The 21517-nt window shown below is 44.2% G+C and overlaps 1 protein-coding gene across 2 annotated transcripts in view; it reads right to left on the bottom strand.

The window, feature by feature from the left end:
- Window positions 1-1511: 1511 nt before the first annotated feature.
- ARRDC2 (arrestin domain containing 2) overlaps window positions 1512-21517 on the bottom strand; it is a 132306-nt gene continuing 112300 nt past the window's right edge. Inside the window, exons 1-8 of one of the 2 annotated variants that reach the window (XM_063455487.1) lie at window positions 6840-7652; window positions 5307-5373; window positions 4908-5055; window positions 4619-4721; window positions 4219-4475; window positions 3972-4134; window positions 3241-3392; window positions 1512-2496 (exon numbers count right to left, since the gene is read on the bottom strand). In XM_063455487.1, the coding sequence (XP_063311557.1) occupies window positions 2443-2496; window positions 3241-3392; window positions 3972-4134; window positions 4219-4475; window positions 4619-4721; window positions 4908-5055; window positions 5307-5373; window positions 6840-7113 (1218 nt within the window). In that variant the 5' untranslated portion in view covers window positions 7114-7652 and the 3' untranslated portion in view covers window positions 1512-2442. Of the gene's footprint in view, window positions 2497-3240; window positions 3393-3971; window positions 4135-4218; window positions 4476-4618; window positions 4722-4907; window positions 5056-5306; window positions 5374-6839; window positions 7653-21517 lie in introns of those variants that run through there. The other variant, XM_063455488.1, reaches the window with a different exon arrangement.

The raw sequence follows: 21517 nt of genomic DNA on the forward strand, positions 1-21517 counted from the left end.
TTATAGGGATTGCTCCTGTCTTTACAAAGACACTTGCGGTCCTCAGGCACTAGATATCTCTCTCCTTTCCAATATTTAAGTCAATAATGCCTAGGTGCTACCCATGTTTCAAATATAAAAATAAAGTAAAAAAGGTATAAAAAAAAAAATTTTAAAAAAAAAACCAAACACACTGGTGTTTAATGTGCTAAAAAAAAATGACATCCGTGTATTAAATAAATTGACGTTTCAACCCCTTTCTTGAAGACCAGCAGGGAGTTGAAATGTTGATTTGTTATTTCATACATGAATGTAATGTCTTAGCGCATTGAACACCAGTGTGATTTTTTTTTTTTTAAAACAAAACAAACCTATTTATATTTCCTTATAACAATAAATTACATTGAAGGACAGCACTTAGAGAACTTATTGCAAATCAGTTTATTTCAAAGTTGATGAAAGTCCAGATTGGGACTGAACCGTTGATGCTGTGAATTAACAGAATTTTGAAATAAACTCCACTGAGTGCTTTCCTTCGAGGTAATTTTTATATCTTGCTCTCTATCAGTCTACCCATACAAACTTGTGAGAAAGTTTAGCAATTCCAGCTAAAGTCATGCTAGAGTTAGAGCTGTACAGCTCTGCTGTAGGTGGTCTACTTGTATTGTGGACTGTGTTTTTTAGAAAGGGAAAATAAATTCACCTGTAAATATTGGCCTCTTGAATTGTATAGCAAGGTGGAATAGATTAGTGCTATGTAAGTGGTAATAAATAACATCACTGTATACTTTGGATTGCATTTTTTGTCAATGCAGTGAAGTGTGGATTCCCAAACCAAATGATTAGGGTACTGTAGATACAAGTAGTTCATATCACTAAAGCTGCAAAATATAAAGTACATTTTGTCCAATGCAAGCCATTCAACAATTCCTAATCTCCCAGCACAAAACGAATGTAATTAAATACAAAACAAATTAGATTTGTCTTTATTTGCAAAATAAAAAAAATTAAATACTGTACAATGCATTAATAAGTGTTAAAAATGCTAGATGGATAGGTTTCATTACATGTGTCTCATTTGTGCAAAGCAAATCTCTAACAAAGTGTGCTGTGGGTGTAGCTTTCCAAAATTAAAATGTTACAAATCAGAATATTTTTTATATCTCAAATAATGCATATTATTCCAATAATACAGAATGCAACCAATGTACATGTGAAGAGGCCAACCTTAACAAGCATTCACAGTTGTGCTGTTCTATCTAGAGAAACACAAAACTTATAACAAAAAAAATCTGAAGGCAATAACTTCCAAAGTAAGTATTTGTTTCCTTGAAAGATATGAGGCCATCAAGCTCGTTTTAATGGCACATTAACACCAACATATTGGAAAAAAATACATTAATTGTTTTATTTTTTTTTTACTTCCTCTCCCACGAATACTGAAAAATATTTAATAAAGTTGCTTTGTAGGAATTTAACCCCTCAAGGACACATGACTTGTCATGATTCCCTTTTATCCCAGAAGTTTGGTCCTTAAGGGGTTAAAGACAAACATGGCAAATGAAGGCATGAGGGGGGCTTATTTTGCAATTTCCAAATTGAATTCTCATTTCTGCAATATAGATTTTCTACATACAATCACACTTTGCTTAACAAAAGATTGAAAGAAAATCTCATCCTACCATAAGGGATACAAAGCAGAAGTGGTTTATATCCTTACTGCAACTGTCCAGCCATAGACAAGATTAAGAAAACAGACACCACGATGTACTTTAATTTGGGAAGTAAGATTTAAACCTTTTATTATAATTATCGCTTTTTTTGTTAAGCACCACCTGAGGCAGTAAGTCACAGATTTACTAAACAATGCAGTACAAATGCAAACACAATTTGGTCTGCTGCAGCAAATGTTTAATGGTTAAACCATTACATAGAAACATTGTTTTGCTGTGTTTAAAAGTATTCTTCATTTCTAAATCACTCATGCTTACAACCTGCTATCAAAGGTTCAATTTCTTTCAATCGGAAAACATGGCCTCACATTTAGGCAATAGTGATCAATAAACATAAAAACTAAATAGATCGTAAGTATGACAAATTAGGTCACCAAAGCAATGTGCTCTACTGACCACAAAAAGGCTAAATTGTGGTTATTAGTCATCCACTTTCAGTGTTCCCCAGCAACCCATTCTCATCTGGGGACTGAGCAAGATCATCTTTTCTCCGCGCTGAGTCAGCCACAGATGAACTTGCTCCATTTCACTTAGAGGAGGAAAAAAAGAAAACAAAAAAAAAAAAAAAACGACGACAGTCCTTCCCCCATTCTGGTTCAGCTCTTGGTTCAAACAGAACTATGCAACCCAGTTCTTTGTTGTGGAACAGCATTTCAGTTTCAGTCCATGCAAGATCCAACTGCTTTAGGTGAATATGTAGATCGATATCAGTTTCTCTGACTGTTCTCCTTCAGCAGGTCATGCAACGAGGTCGGATGTCTGCAGCAGCAGGGTTAGGATCCACCTGAACATAATAGTAATATGGATTGTTATCAAGCAATAATAAAGTTATGACCGTAACTAAAGCATACAAAATTATATATAAAAAAAAATCCCCGTATTTTATTTGAAGTTTCTAAATGATATGCAATTTGATAGATAAATTTGTAGTCTCTTCAGACCCGAAGATTTATGTTGAGGCAAATAAACACTTCCAGATCTCCCACTAGACAGCTGTGCTCAGGTATCCAGTTAATTTGAAAAGGGGATTGTTGTTGATTAATGCAATGCTAGAACACACATTAGCGTAAGGAAGGAGTGGTATCATAGGCGCACACGAGATGGGGGTGCTTCAGCACAAACTTAGACCTCTAGCGCAGTTTTAAAAAGAGAGCTTGATGTAGACACATTAGAACAGAGATAGATCTGTTAACATATTACTAAGACTGTATTAACGGTTAAAGGCTTGCCAGAATGTTCCCACTGTTAGCCAACAAGTAGTGTTCCAGAGCACAAGACAAACTCAGACTGATCCAGGAAAGATTCTGATTTAATCACATTTTTAAAAGGAGGTTTAAGGACAAGTGACGGAACATACTCCAGAAATTGTTTTAGCTGTGAGGCATCTACAATTGAGGATCTCACCATTAGCAAGCTTACAGTCGTCCATTCTTGGAGTTAAAGGAACAATGTGTGGGTTGTTCCTTATATATATACATACACAAACACAAAAACACTCAACTATTCTCCAAATAAAATCCAGTATTACCTCTGAATAAAGAGGAGGTGGACGATTCCTGAACTCCTGGATGTAGGCATAGAATGGTCCTTCCAAGATACAGCCCATACTAGCACGACGTGGAGGAGTTAAACTATTCACAACTTCCTCTTCAGAAACCAAGGAGGAATATTCAGGTGGAGCTAGACAAAAAGAAAAATGGCGGAATAATAACAGATGCAGACCCTTAAAAGACATTAAGATTTTCATATACAATTAAAATACTTTTTTTTAGAATCCTTAACATGTGGTCCAGTGGCCAATATTGGCATAACAATTTAGATGTATGACTGATGGAAAAGTAGTAAATCCTGACTTGATTCAATATTTAGATTAATCTGCATCTTAGAAGGACCACTGAAAGCACCATTACGACTAAATCAAGCTGTTGTAGTGTAACTTTACGAATCACCTGACATTAGCCACATTGGTGTTATGCAGACATTCAATCGCAATCAGCTTGTAACGCTTGGTTAATTGTGTGCTTGCATTACCATACCTTAATATGGGACAATTATAATTAAAACACCAATTAAAGATATAGCATGTTGAAGAAAAAAAAAAAAAAAACTGCTGGTAAATTACACTGACAAATGTAACTCAGAAAGCCGTTTTGTAGGAACTGTCCTACAAAACAAATAGGAGGCAGTGTGCAGTGCAAGCATCAGCATAGATTTGCAAAGCCATCAAACAGCATGCACAGCAAAGCTTTACATACTTACGCTCAGGTTGTTCTGGAATAGTCATACGCAGCCAATCCAGATTAACACTGTACTCGCTGCCTACACTTGAAGTTCTGCTACCAAATGGATGAAGGGGAATGGTTCCGATTACCAATGGCAACTCCAGAAGTAGTTTTGAGGAGCCTGGAATTTCCACACAAACCTAGATCAAATTACATCACAACCGTCAAATATTGGTGCCAAAAATGCATAATAGAACTCTCCATACAAAATGTGAGCACTGTACCTTCAAAGAATATTCCACACGAATAATGCGACACTGAATAATTGAGGGTCCAAGTGGAGGAATTTTCAGAGCACGACCATGCCAGGTCTCCCGTTTTCCTGCAGACACAGAGTCTCCAGTTAATGTGGCCACTATACATTTTTTCTGCTTCATGGTGCCACGTGCAATAAACGTCTGAGACTGAATGATAGCTGCTTTGGGTACAACACTTCGAGTGGTACAGTTATCAATCTCAGCAAAAATTGGTATGACTTCACCTGGAGACAAAAAAAAAAAAAAAAAATGTTTTATTATATATTTCTTTTAATATAAATAAAAACTCATTATGTCACTGCCCTTTAGTAATCAAGTCATTATAACACAACACACTAAATAGATGCTGTGAAAGTCCTTTGCTCACCTGGAGTGTAGCCCTTTCTGTCAATTTTTGCAGTGATGGATACTGGTCCTAGATTGCAGTACCAGGCATGTGCAACCTTTTCTTTGGAGCCTGCCTGTGGAGACTAGACACAAAATAAAGGTGTTAACTACTCATTAAGAGACCCAAACAATAAATAAAAAACAACAAAAAACAGTCACAATTTCAAAGGAAAATTTTAATTAGGAACCAGCCTTCAAAAAAACACGTTCAAAAGACACCATTCTCTCAATAGGAGAAACTTTGCCAACAGATTGTGCCCAAGACTTACCAGCAAATCTGGAGTGTTAATGTCGATAGGTTCAATAACAGTAAATTCCTTTTTAGTTTTCTTTACTGTGGACCATGGACGATGTAGCTTGGCTTTGACCCAATAGCGGACATTACCATGCTTGCCTTCGAAAGACGTCACTAGAGTACTGTAAAGCATGATACTCATTTAGCATCCATCCTTTGCTACTCCATTTTTGTGTTATCTACTTTTAACTAACCATATGACCAGGAGATTCTACTATGGGTCAAACATACAAAAAGAGATAATCTGCTCACCGCCACCCCACTGTGTCTGTAGTGATTAGGCATTTAGGTTTAACTTTTAATTTTAGCTGTTAGTCAGCAGATCGTTTAGTCAACTCAAAACAAGAAGTGATGTATTTACAATTATACTCACGCAGGCAATTGGAAGGTGAAAGGAAATGCATGCCTTCCTGCTGGTAAGATTATAGGCGTGCCATAATCTAAATGGGGGAAGAGGGGGGAGAAACACAAAAAATAAATAAAACGTAAAATGAGAGTTATAAAGCATGCAGTACACCACTGTTACAACATTTCCCCAGCTGAAAACATCTTACTTAAATTAAGTACAACTTCCTGTATTATTTTAGACAAGTCCCTTTAAACTTGTGGCTAATCACGAGTGAAGTTTAAATGTTTCAGTATGTCTTATGATACAGGAAAGCCACAAGTTTAACAGATATGTAGCCAGAAATGATTTCAAGACATACAACAACCTTAAAAAAGGATAAGCTTTGTTTTTCCACTAACATTTAAACTGAACTGCAACATTTATCCTAAAATTGCCAAGCAGTGACCTAGCTAGATAAGATTTTTTTGTTTGCAAACTGCTTTGCAACTCACTACAATTCAGTGTGTAGTGAATAAACCACAACATCTCTAACATTACTTAGGCCCACAAGTTTTGAGTCACACAAAGGAAATTTTACTCTTCAGTGTGACTAGTTTATGAAACAAGCTTGCTAAAATACATCATAAGTTAACAGGACATTTGTTACTTCAATCTACAGGTATGCAGTGCACAAAGTTACAAATTCTCACTTCTCACATTAACTCAGAATGGACAAACCTCTATAAAAAAAAAAAAAAAAAAAGGGATAACCATGTTCGAACCATTAATGGTTGAAAAGCTCAACATTTCAATACCAATCCCCCAACCAGCATTTTCACTAATTGATTAATATACATTGCTAAGGTGCCAAATTACTCTTATAAAAATTTTTTTTTTATAAAAATAAATAATTATAATAATCCAAAACATTTTGATTAACTAAAGGCTGAAGCAGACTCGAAATACACACACAGATACATCAAAAACTGCAGTATATTACCTTGAGTGCACACAAACATCTGAGACAGACCCAAAAATAGGAGTGAGTACCTGGGAGCAGGTCAGGTCACAGACCCAGTCAATACCCAAGTTTAAATAGGGACAGATGTCCCTATACAGACTTTGTCCAAGGCTGTAAGCCTTTTCCACAAGTCACAACATTGTATTTCAGTCACATGTTATCTTGTTTATATCAGTTCCTGCAAAGTTCTATAAAGATGCCCTTAAGTACCTAGCACACCATATACCATTTTATATTAATAGTTTATTTTAATCTCGTCCATAAATGATTAGGACAAACATAATCACATCTATTTGAGTAGGTCATGAAGATGTTATTCTGAAAAGCAGTAAATTGCCCATAAAATCCATGTTCAATCAGCCACCCAATTATACGTTAAGCCCCAACATAAAAGTAAAAAGTCAGGTTTATAAAATGAAAACGTAATGCACACAATGACGAATGGGGAGGGGGCGTATCTGTGTACATATAAGCAACGTAAACAGTGGCGGTGACCCGTTCAGCTTTCAGTGGTATATTCTGCATCCCCACATTCTTTACAGAAGGTTCGTCCTCACCTGTGTGCAGTAGGGTCTCTTTGTGATTGATGTATTCCACTTCATCACTGTAATTCTGGGTGTAAGCTGTACTGGAGCCTGCACTCCGAGACTCTGTCCAATGGACCTTAGCATAGCCCCCTGCATGTAGCTTCACCGATCCCACCTTAGCATCTGCCAGCAGCTCCAAATACACCTTTCCAGTGACAGTGTCCCCACTGCTGAACACCGGTGGGGTATCTACATCGGGAGAGTCTAAGTTGACAAGGAACTTCTTCACCTTGTCAAAGATCATGTTTCTATTCTTTGTGTTGCTAGACTAGCAGAGTTGCAAAATACAGCCAGAACACCAGGACCAGAACAAGAAAGTGCTAAAAGTCCACTGCCGAGAGACACCAAGAAAGTATATCCGTGCAAAAATGTAACAAGCAACAGAACCTGTCTGCACGAGCCAACAGCAGGAGGCAAGAGACACAACTCCGAAGACGCTGGAAGTTTGATACATTATAAAAGTGATCGAACACCGCAGCTTATATACCCTACATTTGATGGGCGACGTCTCAGAGAACAACATAACAATACAGCCAATCAGGGAATACGTGGGTGTGGTGCGATGGCAAGATGGGTGTAGCTGACCGTCAAACGCCCGATTCCTGGGATAGAAAGGGCCAACTTTTCTTGTGCAAAACAACTTGAGCGCGCACGCGCGCCTCCCAGCCAGCGGCCAGGTGCCCTGAGCAAGTCTTCCTCAGCACTACTTCGCTACAATGTAACGCAGTCTTCCATAGTGTATAGTAAATAATGCATATATGGTAAGCGCTGAGAAACAATTGAGTATTAATAACCCCTTTACCTGTAGAACAGTACAATGGTTTAAAGCAAATATACTTTGTTAAAACTCCACTTTTTGAAATAAACACAAAAAGTTTTATGGGTAGTTGGAAGATACTGATCAATTCAAGATCAGATCTGTGGTTAACTGACTACATTGAAGAAAAGAGCGAAAGTAATCATATGGTTTCCATGGGGATTACCCACATCTAAGAATACGCGCTACGGAATCTGTTGGCGCTATATAAATTGCAATAATAATAATAATAAATACTTATGTGTGTTAACTTAGAAATGAGAAAGTAAAAAGGCATTCATGCCCAGTGTTAACATGAAAGGGATGAGCATATTACTTCAAGTTCCTGTTAAAGGGACACTATAGGCACCAAGACACTTCATGTCAATGAAGTGGTCTGGGTGCAGCATCCCTGTCCCCTTAACTCTGCAATTTAGAGAACCTGCAATGCATACATTGCAGCGTTAAGACTGCCTCTAGTGGCTGTTTTCCATGGACATTATTGTGCTAGAAATACAGTTCTGTATTCCTAACATAGTGTTCCTTTGAAAATAATAGTCCTAGAGTCCTAGTACACCCTAGGGGTGATCAGCATTATGTGTGAATAAAGTAAACATTTAATGCTGATGCCACCCACAGGAGGATAACGTGTATTGAACATCTTTTCAAGGCAGGGGCTGACTGGCAGTGGTTTGGCCCAGGGCAAGAACATCCATGGTTCGGCAACTCAGCCTACCATTAACATAAATAAATAAAACAAGAAAATTAAATTAAAACATTTTTTTTTTAAATTACATTTTCAATACCGTTTTACAAAAAACTAAGGGCTGCAGATTTCGATACTGCCTACTATTCCTTGGCTGAATACAATGAATACAAAGTACATAGAAATATGTACAGAATTTATATTAGCCAGCCTTGAATTCTTGTTTCAGGCTAACTAATGACACCCCAGTAACACTGCCGGAGTAAAAATAAAGAGGCAATTATAGTTGTACATTCCAAGGAACAAATATCCTGCCTGGGCATTTAAAGGCAGAGCAGTCGAAGGCAGAGGCTGTACTATATGAGGGTTTTGGTGTCAGGATTATAGTTGATCCATGCAAGAAAAAGAAAAATTATACAGAGACTCATCAGAAACACAAAATGAGAGTCACTTTATTACCTGGATATAGCTGTAGTCAGATTACCAAAAATGTATATAAATACAATTGAAAGTATTGCTTTCTCCTGACGAAGGTGCACTCAGTATTGCACCGAAACGTGCGTCAGGCGTTTTTCTCTGTGAGTTATGAGCACTGAGCACTGCACTGTTTATTTTTTAGCACGTTTGACTTAATAATATGTAACCTTATTTTGTTATTTATTCCTTCTATGCCTATCTAGCTAGTTTTACAGGGAGAGAGGGCTTGTAAGTTAACCATCGCCAGTTCAATTTTTGCCTGGCATAAAACTACTTACTACTATTCTCTGACCCCAGAACGTGCATGCACGTCTATGACGTCGCATGCATGTTGGCGCCATCTTTGATGTGGGCGAAGGTAAGTTTATTATAAAAGCCTGAACCGCAGTGGCCGGCGTTCCTAGGACCTGCTGGGAACCAGAACGGAGGGAGAACAGGCAGCTGCCCGCCGGGGCCAAGGTAAGTCTGAAACATCTCTGTCGGCGTGGCTGCTTAGTTTGTGTGCAGCCACGCCGGCAGAGGGACCAGGAGCCATGACAGTACCCCACACTTGAAGACCGGGTGGGCAGAACCAGGCTTGAGGGGAAATTTGGCATGGAAGGAACGGATTTTGCGGCCCGCATGTATGTCTGAAGCAGAAACACAAGAACGATCGGCAGGCCCACAACCCTTCCAATCAACCAAATACTGCAGAGACCCTCGAGAAAATCTGAAGTCGAGTTTAGAGAAGACTTTGTACTCCTGTTGTCCAGAAACAACTAAAAGAGGGGGAGGGTCAGAAGGGGTGGTATACCTGTTACAGATAAGGGGTTTCAGTAGGGATACATGAAACGTGTTAGGTATACGCAGAAAGGCGGGGAGAGCCGGAGAATAAGACACAGGATTAATCCTGCAAATTATTCTAAAGGGCCCAATAAACCTGGGTGCAAACTTCATGCTAGGAACCATGAGTTTAATATTCCGTGTGGAGAGCCATACCTTGTCACCCACCTGGTAACCAGGGTTGGCACCACACTTCAGATCAGCATGCATTTTGAAACGAGCAGTAGCTGTTTCTAAAGCTGTGTGGACCTTAGTCCAAGTCTCACGTATACATGTGAGGTGGTCATCCAGAGCGGGAATAGCAGTGTCAGAGAACACCACAGGGAGGACAGTAGGATGACCGTTGTTAACAAAAAATGGACTATGTCCAGATGAGTCATGGGTTGCATTATTTCTGTTGAATTCGGCCCATGGTAGCAAATCAGACCAATTTCCTGAGTGCCATTAATAAAACATCTCAAATATTGTTCCAATGATCGGTTGGCTCTCTCAGCCGCGCCAGTGGTTGGGGGATGGTATAATGATGAAAATGATAATTCTATACCCAACTGTTTGTTAAATGCTCTCCAAAATCGTGACACAAATTGGGAACCCCTATCTGACACAATATTAAGTGGAATACCATGCAATCTGACTATTTCACGTTTAAATATATGAGCCAGCTCTTGGGAAGAAGGTATCTGTAACGGACCGTTTTGCACACAAGAGGTTCAAAACCGTTTAGGTGATATTCCCCTTTCAGATGCACAGGCAGCTACTGCAATCACCAATCTCCTGAACTGCAAATACTCTAATTCTCCAACTCCCGAACTGGAACCATACGAGTCCTCCAACTCACGAACAAGAAACACACGAATGCTGTTAAACAGCCGAACAGGAAAAAACATACAAACAGCTTACACTCCTGGCAGTCGCACTGTAACAGCATACAATCCAATTCCCCCCAAGAATGAGACAACACTTTGTTTGAGGATCAAGCAGAACTGATTTACTGGGGCTACCTGCCCGGCTTTTATGCAGGTCTCCAACCTGGTGGACACTCCCCTAGGGGACCAGATGGGAAACTGGGACACAAAGGGTAAAAGTACCAATAACAAGCTTACACATTTAAACAGATCACACAATGCATTGTAATCCCTCCTCTCTGTCCTGGAGATAATTGGGAAGTAATCCAATTATCTCCAAGGACAGAGGCAAAACTCTATTAGCCACATGTTAGTAAAAATACATAAAATTATACAGTGTTACAAGTATGACATAAAACATATACATTTAACCTATTGCCCTCTCCTAAAGGGCAGCCCACCTTATTTGATTGCAAATTCCTGTCCTAATGTGTTTTACACCCCACCTCCTATAGAATTTAAGCCGATAGAGCAGGGTCCTCTTCAACCTATTGTTCCTGTAAGTTTATTTGTAATTGTCCTATTTATAGTTTAATCCCCTCTCATAATATTGTAAAGTGCTAGGGAATCTGTTGGCGCTATATAAATGGCAATAATAATAATAATAATAATAATAATAATACCCAGATAGCTTAGATCTGAGCGCACATTATTACCGAATGGTGCTCCGATCACATACATACAGTTCAATCGCCATGGAGCCAAAGTCTTTCCCATAGTCTTTCGGTATACGAAAAGGCTCCATGGCTTAGCTATCTGGGGTAATGTCTCCCCTTGGTGGGCTACGCTGCCGCTGGGGAGAGGGGGTAACAAGCTCCTCTGCCTTACACAATTTCAGCTGCTGGTGGAGAGGGGGACCGACTGTTTCCCTGTCAGGGTACCTGAGGTCTCTACCTCCAAGAGAGGTAGAGACTTAGTCGTTCATCCATCCGGACGGCCTGATTTCCCTCTTCCTCGCGGTCCATCCGGTCATACAAAGCCGGCCGCGAGGGAGTGACTCCCTTTTATAGCATGACGCCCGGAGGTCGACGTCAGGACGTCAACTCGGAACGACCTGTCACTCAATTGGTTCAGGACCAATCAGGACTCGACGGAGGTGTGTCTACTTATCTGAACAGGGCATTTAACAGTGCTTCTTTCATTAGCTCATTGCCCTGTCGTGGTTCTAGCTTGTTCTAGTCACTCAGTGCTCGTGTTTTCTAGTTATCCCTTTTGGTTTTGACCCGGCTTGTTTGCTCTATTCTGCTTATCTCTGTTACCCTTGATTCGGCTTGTCTATCGCTTACCTGTCTTCTGTTACTCTCGACCTCGGCTTGTCTTTGACTATTCTCCACTGTACTACTTACGTTAGTCCGGCCATTCTAAGGTCCGGTATACGTATCTGGCTACTGTTTGTACTCTGCGTGTTGGATCCCTGTCCCGATCCTGACACTCCCCTTTCAATATATTGTCCTGCTGCTGGGGAGCGAGACCGACTGTCTTTGCTCCCTGCTGGACACACTGCTGCTGGGGAGGAAGGACAGCACCTTCAGCTCCCTGGGACTCACACTGCCGCTGGGGAGGAAGGACGGCACCTTCAGCTTCCCGGGACTCACTTGACTGCTGGGGAGAGGGACCAACTGTCTCCTCTCCTAAGAACACACATAGCTGCTGGGGAGGAAGGACGACACCTTCAGCTCCCTGGGATACATACTGATGCTGGGGAGCAAGGACGGCACCTTCGGCTCCCTGGGACTCACACTGCCGCTGGGGAGGAAGGACGGCACCTTCAGCTTCCCGGGACTCACTTGACTGCTGGGGAGAGGGACCAACTATCTCCTCTCCTAAGAACACACACTGCCGCTGGGGAGGAAGGACGACACCTTCCGCTCTCTGGGAAACATACTGCCACTGGGGAGGAAGGACGGCACCTTCGGCTCCCTGGGACTCACTTGACCGCTGGGGAGAGGGACTAACTGTCTCCTCTCCTAAGGACACACACTGCCACTGGGGAGGAAGGACGGCACCTTCAGCTCCCTGGGATACATACTGCCGCTGGGGATCCTTGCAGGACCAGTCTAGGAGGTCCGCTACCTCGGGTACCGCTGGTTGCTGTTGGGGCAGAGGACCGGTTGTCTCTTCCCGGACCTCATTGATGAGTCGCAGGTAATCCCACTCCAGGTCACATTCCTTGGCGACCAGATACCGTAGGTCTGCCTCGAGGTCAACAGCGCTAGGGAGACCCAGCATGTCTTCTTGGTCGTACCACAGGTCCCAAAAAGGAGAGTCGGTAGCTTTTCCAAAGTCCTCATCATCAATATTATCCCAAAATAGGCCAGGGCCAGCGTAATCTCCACCCTCTGGGAACTCATACTCTGCCATCTCGGGGACACACTGAGCTGCGTACCACTGTATCGCCTGGTATGCGTCGTCGAGCGTCAGTTCTGCATATACTAGAATCTCGAGTCTAGTCACCCACGCTTCTTCGGTTTGTTTTCTCAGGAGGGGCAACCGCTCTGCCATTCGAGACAGAATTATCTTCCTTCTGCTGCGGCGCCGATCCCCTCGCCAATACTGTACTTTTTCTAGGGCTTCGTCCCACAGCCCGGCTCTGGCAATCTCTCTGTAACTCAACATGTCCTCCTTTGAGACTGCTCCAGACCCCAGGGATCCGTAACAGTACAATTTTTCTTGAAACTTCACCTCCATTTTCTGAGTTCCTTTGTAGATAGGGGCGCTGTACGAATAATAGTGTTACCCTCAATTTGTAAATCCTGGGAATGGTGTTACCTTGTAGCTGTCCTTCTGGGCTGTGGGAATGATCCCGCCACTTGCCACCAATTGTAATGGACCGTTTTGCACACAAGAGGTTAAAAAACATTTAGGTGATATTCCCCTTTCAGATGCACAGGCAGCTACTGCAATCACCAATCTCCCGAACTGCAAACACTCGAATTCTCCAACTCCCGAACTGGAACCATACGAATCCTCCAACTCACGAACAAGAAACACACGAATGTTGTTAAACAGCCGAACAGGAAAAAACATACGAACAGCTTACACTCCTGGCAGTTGCACTGTAACAGCATACAATCCAATTCCCCCCAAGAACGAGACGACACTTCGTTTGAGGATCAAGCAGAACTGATTTACTGGGGCTACCCGCCCGGCTTTTATGCAGGTCTCCCACCTGGTGGACACTCCCCTAGGGGACCAGATGGGAAACTGGGACACAAAGGGTAAAAGGACCAATAACAAGCTTACAACAATAATTCTATGTACAGACACTCAGGGCCATCGAAGGGGCTATCAAGGTCCGAGCGCGCAACCCAGTACCCTACACCGATATTTGAAGAGACGCCCGGTACCTCACTGACAACGGGGAAATCTCATATACATCCAGGGAGAAATAACAGGATTACAAAAACTTCAAAGATACTGTGTACTGTGAACAGTTCACCATCTAATTGTGCATACCATAACTTTGCCTGTAAAATGACCTGCCTCTACGGAAACTTTGGTGAGATCCACCCAAACATCATAGTGTGTACACACTGGGACTGTATATACATTATTTCTTTATTTATATTTTCCAATTTTTTTCATTTTTATATTTTTGCATTTTTTCAAGAAATCTTTCAGATAGTATTCTGGGCTCTCAAATACATTAATGCAGTTTAGCACTATTGTTAATAAGTAAGTCGGATTTTGTAGGGGTTTATCTATATATACATGGAGTAACATTGGTTGTCACAAGATATATCATTTCCACAAAGTTTATTTTTATAATATTTTCTTATTCTTTTTTTTGCATACATCTAATTAAATATTACTATATTTGTAAAATTAATGAATTATTTAATAGAGCAATTATTTATATTCAATATCATTGAGTGCGGTATCATTTGTTGTTATACAATAACAAGCTTACACATTTAAACAGATCCCACAATACATTGTAATCCCTCCTCTCTGTCCTGGAGATAATTGGGAAGTAATCCAATTATCTCCAAGGACAGAGGCAAAACTCTATTAGCCACATGTTAGTAGAAAGACATAAAATTGTACAGTGTTACAATTACTACATAAAACATATACATTCAACATATCCCCAGATAGCTTAGATCTGAGCGCACATTATTACCGAATGGCGCTCAGATCACATACATACAGTTCAATCGCCATGGAGCCAAAGTCTTTCCCATAGTCTTTCGGTATACGAATGGGCTCCATGGCTTAGCTATCTGGGGTAACACTGCTCACATAGGGAAAAAAAAAGGTTTTAATGCAGGGCCATAGTTCAGCGGCAAGAGGTGGGCATCAGGCTCCTCCAGTGGCCAGTGGCAAGGTTGGTTCCGCCACAGTATCTTTTTGAGCGTAACAAAGTGTGCCATTTTAGAAAAGCAGTTAACAACCAGTAGGATGGTGTTCTAGCCATTAGAAATAGGTAGTTCCACAGTAAAGTCCATAGGCAAATGAGACCATGGAATACTGGGTATAGGAAGCGGTTGTAATAGCCCACAAGGTAGTTTATGGGGAACCTTAGAAACTGCACAAATAGTAAATGCCTCCACATACTCACTGATGTCCTTTCTAAGAGATGGCCACCAAAATGACCCAGCGACAGTGGACACAGTTTTATTAATACTTGGAAGACCAGCAGTCACATTATCATGAAACACTCTTAGTACCTCCACTGATTCCAGTAACGGAATAAACAATCTATTTTGAGGTTTATGGCAAGGTGCACGAGTCTGAGCTGCCATTATAGCACAAAGAAGAGGAGAAGACAAGGAAAGAACCAAAGAGGCAATGATACATCCAGGTGGTTTGATGGAAGAGGTTTCTTGTACTTGTTCCACCTCTAGGTCAAATTGCCTAGATAGGGCGTCTGCCTTAACATTCTTAGGACCAGGCCTGTACATAATGATAACGTTGGTCTGGTGCTGGACAGAGATGGCTGCCTAACTCTAAGGCCCCGTCCCTAGATGCCCTATAAAAGCTAAAATCTACAGCAAATGACTTCCATGGGTCGCACTAAACGCACCCAAATGACCCCCTCGACCCCTAGAACACAAGGGGGACCCCCCCTCAACATCCATTAGGGGATACTTCCAAACGCCGGCGATCTTGGCCGCAAGCCTCGAGGCCACAAACATGGCGCTGGCCTCTCCCGGCTCAACTGCATTGGAGGCAGAATCCATGTTGGCACACGAAACCCTGACACCTCCGACTCCAGACTGGTACGCATTGTTTGCATCCCTACCCAAAAAAGAAGATTTTCAACAACTGGTCGATGAAGTGAAGGGTACACTGCACACCAAAATATCCTTGATACGCACATCCCTGACATCGCTAGAAACTCGTGTCAGTGCACTGGAGGAAAAAGGACCCCAGGCGAATGGCCCAGACCCAGCTATCATCCGACACCAAGCAGCACAGATCACAGACATGAGAATGCACATGGAAGACCTTGACAACAGAAGCAGCAGGAATAACATTCGGGTGCGGGGCCTAAAAGAAACCTCAGACCAGGAAAATCTCAGAACACTACTTACCCGCCTATTCAACAAGTGGCGATGGATAGAGCGCACAGAGCTCTGCGCCCGCGTCCACCGCCTGACGCCCCGCCACGAGATGTAATCTGCAGGACCCAGGATTTCCAACTGAAATCGGAAATCATGCTGAGAGCAAGGGCGGAGAGGTCCTGGCGATTTGAGGGCCAACTAGTGGTACAGTTCAACGACCTGTCACACCTCACACTGCAAACACGAAGAGCACTGCGCCCAGTCACGATGGCGCTGCAACAGGAACGGATCCGCTACAGATGGATGTTCCCGTTTGCTCTCTCAGCCCGCAGGGGGAACATGGAGGCCACCATCCGCATACCGGAGGACGTTCCAACCTTCCTGGAAGCTCTAGGGCTTCCGAACATACAGGTCCAGGATTGGTTAACCTGCTCGCTGAATGAAAGACGCACGGGACAACCGGTGAGCCGCAGACTTCAAACAGAAAGGAAAGTGGAGCGGACCTCTCCTCACTCCCACAGGCCGGCCCGGAAGAATAGTCGACAGGGCACCGGGCAGCCTACTGGTAAAGGGACTGCAGCCTGCTAACGAACTCTGACATGGCATGGACATTGGGACTATACACTAGACATAGACACACGCAGCAGAAAATACCTCCACCGAGACACCCAATGCTACACGCTTACGTATGCACTATACACCCTTTTTGTCCCTCGCTCTCTATCTCTGCCTCTCCCCTTCTCTACCCAGCTCTGTGACTCTCCTCTCGCCTTCGATGCATGCACCTCTGGGGCTCTTTCCTCTCCCTCCCTGAGAAGTGAGACACAGGACTGAACTCAACACCCACAGGGCGGGATGGTCTGGGACACGGACTGGGGGTGCCATGATGAGGGGGGAGGGGGGACTGGTGCTGCAGGGGGGCTGGTGGGAGGAAAGGTAATGTTATGTTATGCTTTGCTGCTGGGGGGCCGGGAGGGGGTTGCTGGGTAGCCATCGCGCATCGTAACCCAAGGGCAACCAGGACCAAATGCGGGCCGCTACACACAGAGCGGGGGGCACAGTTGCCCTATACCACTACAATAATGGAAATTGGAAACAAACCGATCCTTGACACATAGGCCTCCCAAGGCGTGGTTTCTTTCCTTTTTTTATTTTTTTTCTCCCCCCCCCTCGCAGACACAGAAAGAACGGAAATACATGCATTCACAGCTGACATCGGAGATATATGCTGCCACCAACACTCCTGGAGACCCAGGACAGCACACACCAATGCCCAGAGAGGCAAGCAGCAGGCTTCAGATACCTCACCAGATACACCAACACAGGCTGCCAGGTAGGACAGCACAAAGACACTACAGGCCCTCAAAATCGCACCACAAAACCAAAGGACAAAGAGGAGGGGCCTTAAGACCTACACTGCCCACACATGGAGACTCATGACAAGAGAGTGCACAAAGGGAGACTACTAGGGATATAGCTGACGAGAGCAACCCCGTATTAGACAGACTGGCCCAGACGGACTTACCCACATTACCAAACCCATGGAATGTCCAAGTAGCCAGAGATCCGACACACTGGAAAACATTTTCCTCCTCTATCACTTCTATGATTATAATACCTCTGACCTACCACTACCGAACCCAAGGGCATCGGGGATGGCCAACCACTTTGGACCTTAAAACAAACCAGACATCGCCCCATGGGTGCACTCCCGCGGAACTGAAGCCTTGGGGAGTGAGGGGACAAACCCCAACCCAGCCACGGGCTCAGAAGCACATTGCCCCTACTCAGGTCGCAAAGAGACGGCAAACTGGTCTGCCACCCCTCACCCTAAAAAAACAGGGCCCACTTGTCTCCCCCCCCCTCCCCCTTCTCTTTTCCCTCCCTCACTCGCTGCCACTCGGTGGCTCGGCCGGGGCCCCTGCACGTTCGCCTGATGCTGCTGCGTCGCGTCCCTCGCCCCATTGGAGGGGGGAAACCTGGTAAGGGGATGGTGCTCTACACAATAAACGCAAGGAGACTTAACTCACCACAAAAAAGAGCCGGTGCACTACGGGAACTGAGGGCGCTGAAAGTATCTGTCACATTCTTTCAGGAAACCCACTTCCTTTCCACCCAAGCCCTAAGATTCTCTAATAAATACTACTAAATGGTATTCTTTGCAAATAACCCCACATCCAAAACCAAAGGAGTGGCGATCCTATTTTCAACGGACGTTCCCTTCCGGAAGGAGGCAGAGCAATCGGACGGACAAGATATCTCTTTCTGAGGGGTGCGATACACCAAGCGAAATTTACCTTCGCAAACATATACCTACCGAACAAAGGTCATAAAACCTTCCTAAAAACCAAACTAGAAGCCCTAGAAAGGTTTGGAGAGGGCACAATAGTGATGGGGGCGATCTAAACGTCCCAATGGACCCGAAGATAGACACATCTACCGGAACAACAACACTCCCAGACCACATTATTCGAGGCACCAAAGCCCTGCTCCATGAGCACTTACTCATGGACTGCTGGCGCACCCTAAACCACAATACTAGAGACTACACCTACTATTCGACAGCACACAAATCCTATTCCCGACAGGACTACTTTTCCCTGCAACACCGAACACTAGACAATCTCCTCTTAGCACGAATAGCCCCAATGACGTGGACGGACCATGCACCGGTGATCATATCCATCAAACACCCGAGACCCACCCAAAAGCAATGGATTTGGAGATTGAATGAAGCGCTACTTGAAAACCCAACAATCCACACAGATATCCTTGAGAATCTGGAACAATTCTTTCAAACGAACGCCACCCCTGGCTCCAACCCATCCACAGTATGGGAATCCCATAAATGCGCGATCCGGGGACTCCTGATCAAACACAGTGCACAGCAAAAAAAGCTCCACACACAGGAGATCTCAGACCTAATAGCCCAAGTAGCGGAAATGGAATCGGAACATAAAGCTACGTTAGACGAAGACACATATAAACGATTGACGGCAGTTTGAACGAAACTACAATCAAGTCTCCCGGCTAAAATTCAATTTCAATTTAAGCTTGCAAGAAAATATGGCAACGAATATGGCAACAAATGTGGCAAAATGCTCGCTAGAGACTTGCGCGCCAAAAGACAGAAAAGCTTTGTACAAGCCATCAACCTCGGGAGTGAGTGCTATCGGACCCCCAAGACAATCGCAGAAGCCTTTCGGGTGTATTATGCAGCACTATATCAGTTACCACCCGGCGGAGGACGGACAGAGGGAGAAGCCTCGACCTTACAGGAAAGACGCCTGGAATACGTGACCCGCCACACCAACTCCAAACTGAGCGCAGAGGCGATAGAAGCTCTCGAGGAACCCATCACTACAGAGGAACCGCTTCATGGATACACCGCTCAATACTATCAGAAATATGCGAAAGTTCTGGCGCCACACCTGGTGGCGGCCCTCAACTCGATCAGAACGGGGGGTGAGCTGGAACCAAACATGCTCATGGCACATGTGGTGGTGTTGCCAAAGGAGGGGAAGGACACGACGAAATGCTCCAGCTACAGACCGATCTCCCTGTTGAACGTCGACCTGAAACTCTTCACGAAGATCCTGGCTCTCCGCATCCAGCCCTTCTTGCCGGGGCTGATACACCCGGACCAGGTGGGATTCGTGCGGGGCCGTGAGGCCCGTGACAACACAGTGAAGGTGATCAATTTGATACACGCGGCCCAGAAACAAGCATCCCCGTCACTGCTGATATCAACGGACGCGGAAAAGGCGTTCAACAGGGGAGATTGGTCCTTCCTCATGAGGACACTTAGGCAGGTGGGCTTCGGCCCGCACATGAGGTCATGGATCCAGGCTCTCTACCGCAAACCGGCGGCACGAGTTCAAGTGAATGGAATCCTGTCCCAACCATTCGACATATGAAATGGGACCCGGCAGGGGTGCCCCCTGTCGCCTCTGCTCTTTGTTATTAGCCTGGAACCGTTTCTCAATGCAATACGAGAAAACACCAGAGTACGGGGAATAAGAGGGGCTTGGGGAGAAAGCAAAATCTCTGCATATGCCGATGATCTTCTCTGCACAGTCACAAATCCACAGACATCTCTACAAGAGATTATGAAAGAATTCGAAACATATTACCTCCTCTCTAACCTGAAAATAAACTACAGGAAATCAGAAATCCTCAACATAGGATGCAACCCACACACAGTACAGATGAGCCATACCACATTCCCCTTTCACTGGTGCAAAGAGGCTCTAGGATACCTAGTAGTGTGGATACCGGCAAAGCTGACCGAGTTGTTTCGGCTCAACTTTGCTCCACTCTTCAAATTCAATGGTCACTCCCACACATCACATGGTTAGGAAGAATAAATATCCTGAAAATGAATGCCCTACCCAGACTTCTGTACCTCCTTCAAACAATAGACATACCCAGGGAGTTCCTGGCCCTGGCACGCCGATCATTTTCCCAATATGTGTGGAACGGAAAGAAAGCACACCTGAACCACGGGATCCTAACCCAACCGAAGCTGAGGGGGAAACTGGGTCTGCCGGATCTGACTAAATACCGTTACGCGGTACATCTACAGAGGATCGTGGAGTGGACCCATGACCCCCGGGAAAGCGCTGGGTGGCGATAGAGGACAGCTTCTCCGAGACCCCTCTGGCGATGTTGCCGTGGGTGCCGAAGGGGGCGGAGGGGATGGTGCCAAGGGACCACCCGACCATCAAAGCAACAATGTCAATCTGGAGGACGCTGGCCCAGAGGGGGAATCTGGTGTCAACGGTGTCCCCCTTGCACCCTATCGCAGGAATCCCGCTATTTCAGCGGCCAGCCTCGCCGCAGTTCTTGACCACCCTGGGCCTGCCGAGGTAGTGCAGACTAAAACACATAAGCACAGAAGGGAGACCGACGCCCCTTGTGGACCCCTCAAATTTCTTGACCCAGTTCAGATACCACCAACTGGTGAGATACGTCAAATCCATTCCAAACCTAGAATTGGCAAACAGGCAACTGACGGCTTACGAAACATTGTGCGACCAAGATGCCCTACCGGCACACTGCATTTCAATACTATATCAAATGATTCTCCCAGCCAGAAACGGTAACCAACTACCATACTACACTAGATATTGGGAGAGAAACCTGGGATTCTCCAGGACGGAAGACCAATGGCTAAACCTATTTGTGAACATCCATAAATCTTCGATCAGCACAAAATACCAGGAATCAGGATACAAATTGATAACTCATTGGTACAGGACCCCCGCAAAGCTCTCCGCCGCAGGCTGCCAGTGCGACCCAGAATGCTGGAGATGTGGGAGGGAGCTCTGCACGCAATTCCACATATGGTGGAAATGCCACAACATTAAGCCCTTCTGGGAACAGGTCCACAGAGCTATCACCAAGATAACAGACGCTAACATCGAATTCACCCC

The sequence above is a fragment of the Pelobates fuscus genome, chromosome 5 (genome assembly GCF_036172605.1).
Source record: "Pelobates fuscus isolate aPelFus1 chromosome 5, aPelFus1.pri, whole genome shotgun sequence".
Classification (NCBI taxonomy): Eukaryota; Metazoa; Chordata; class Amphibia; order Anura; family Pelobatidae; genus Pelobates; species Pelobates fuscus.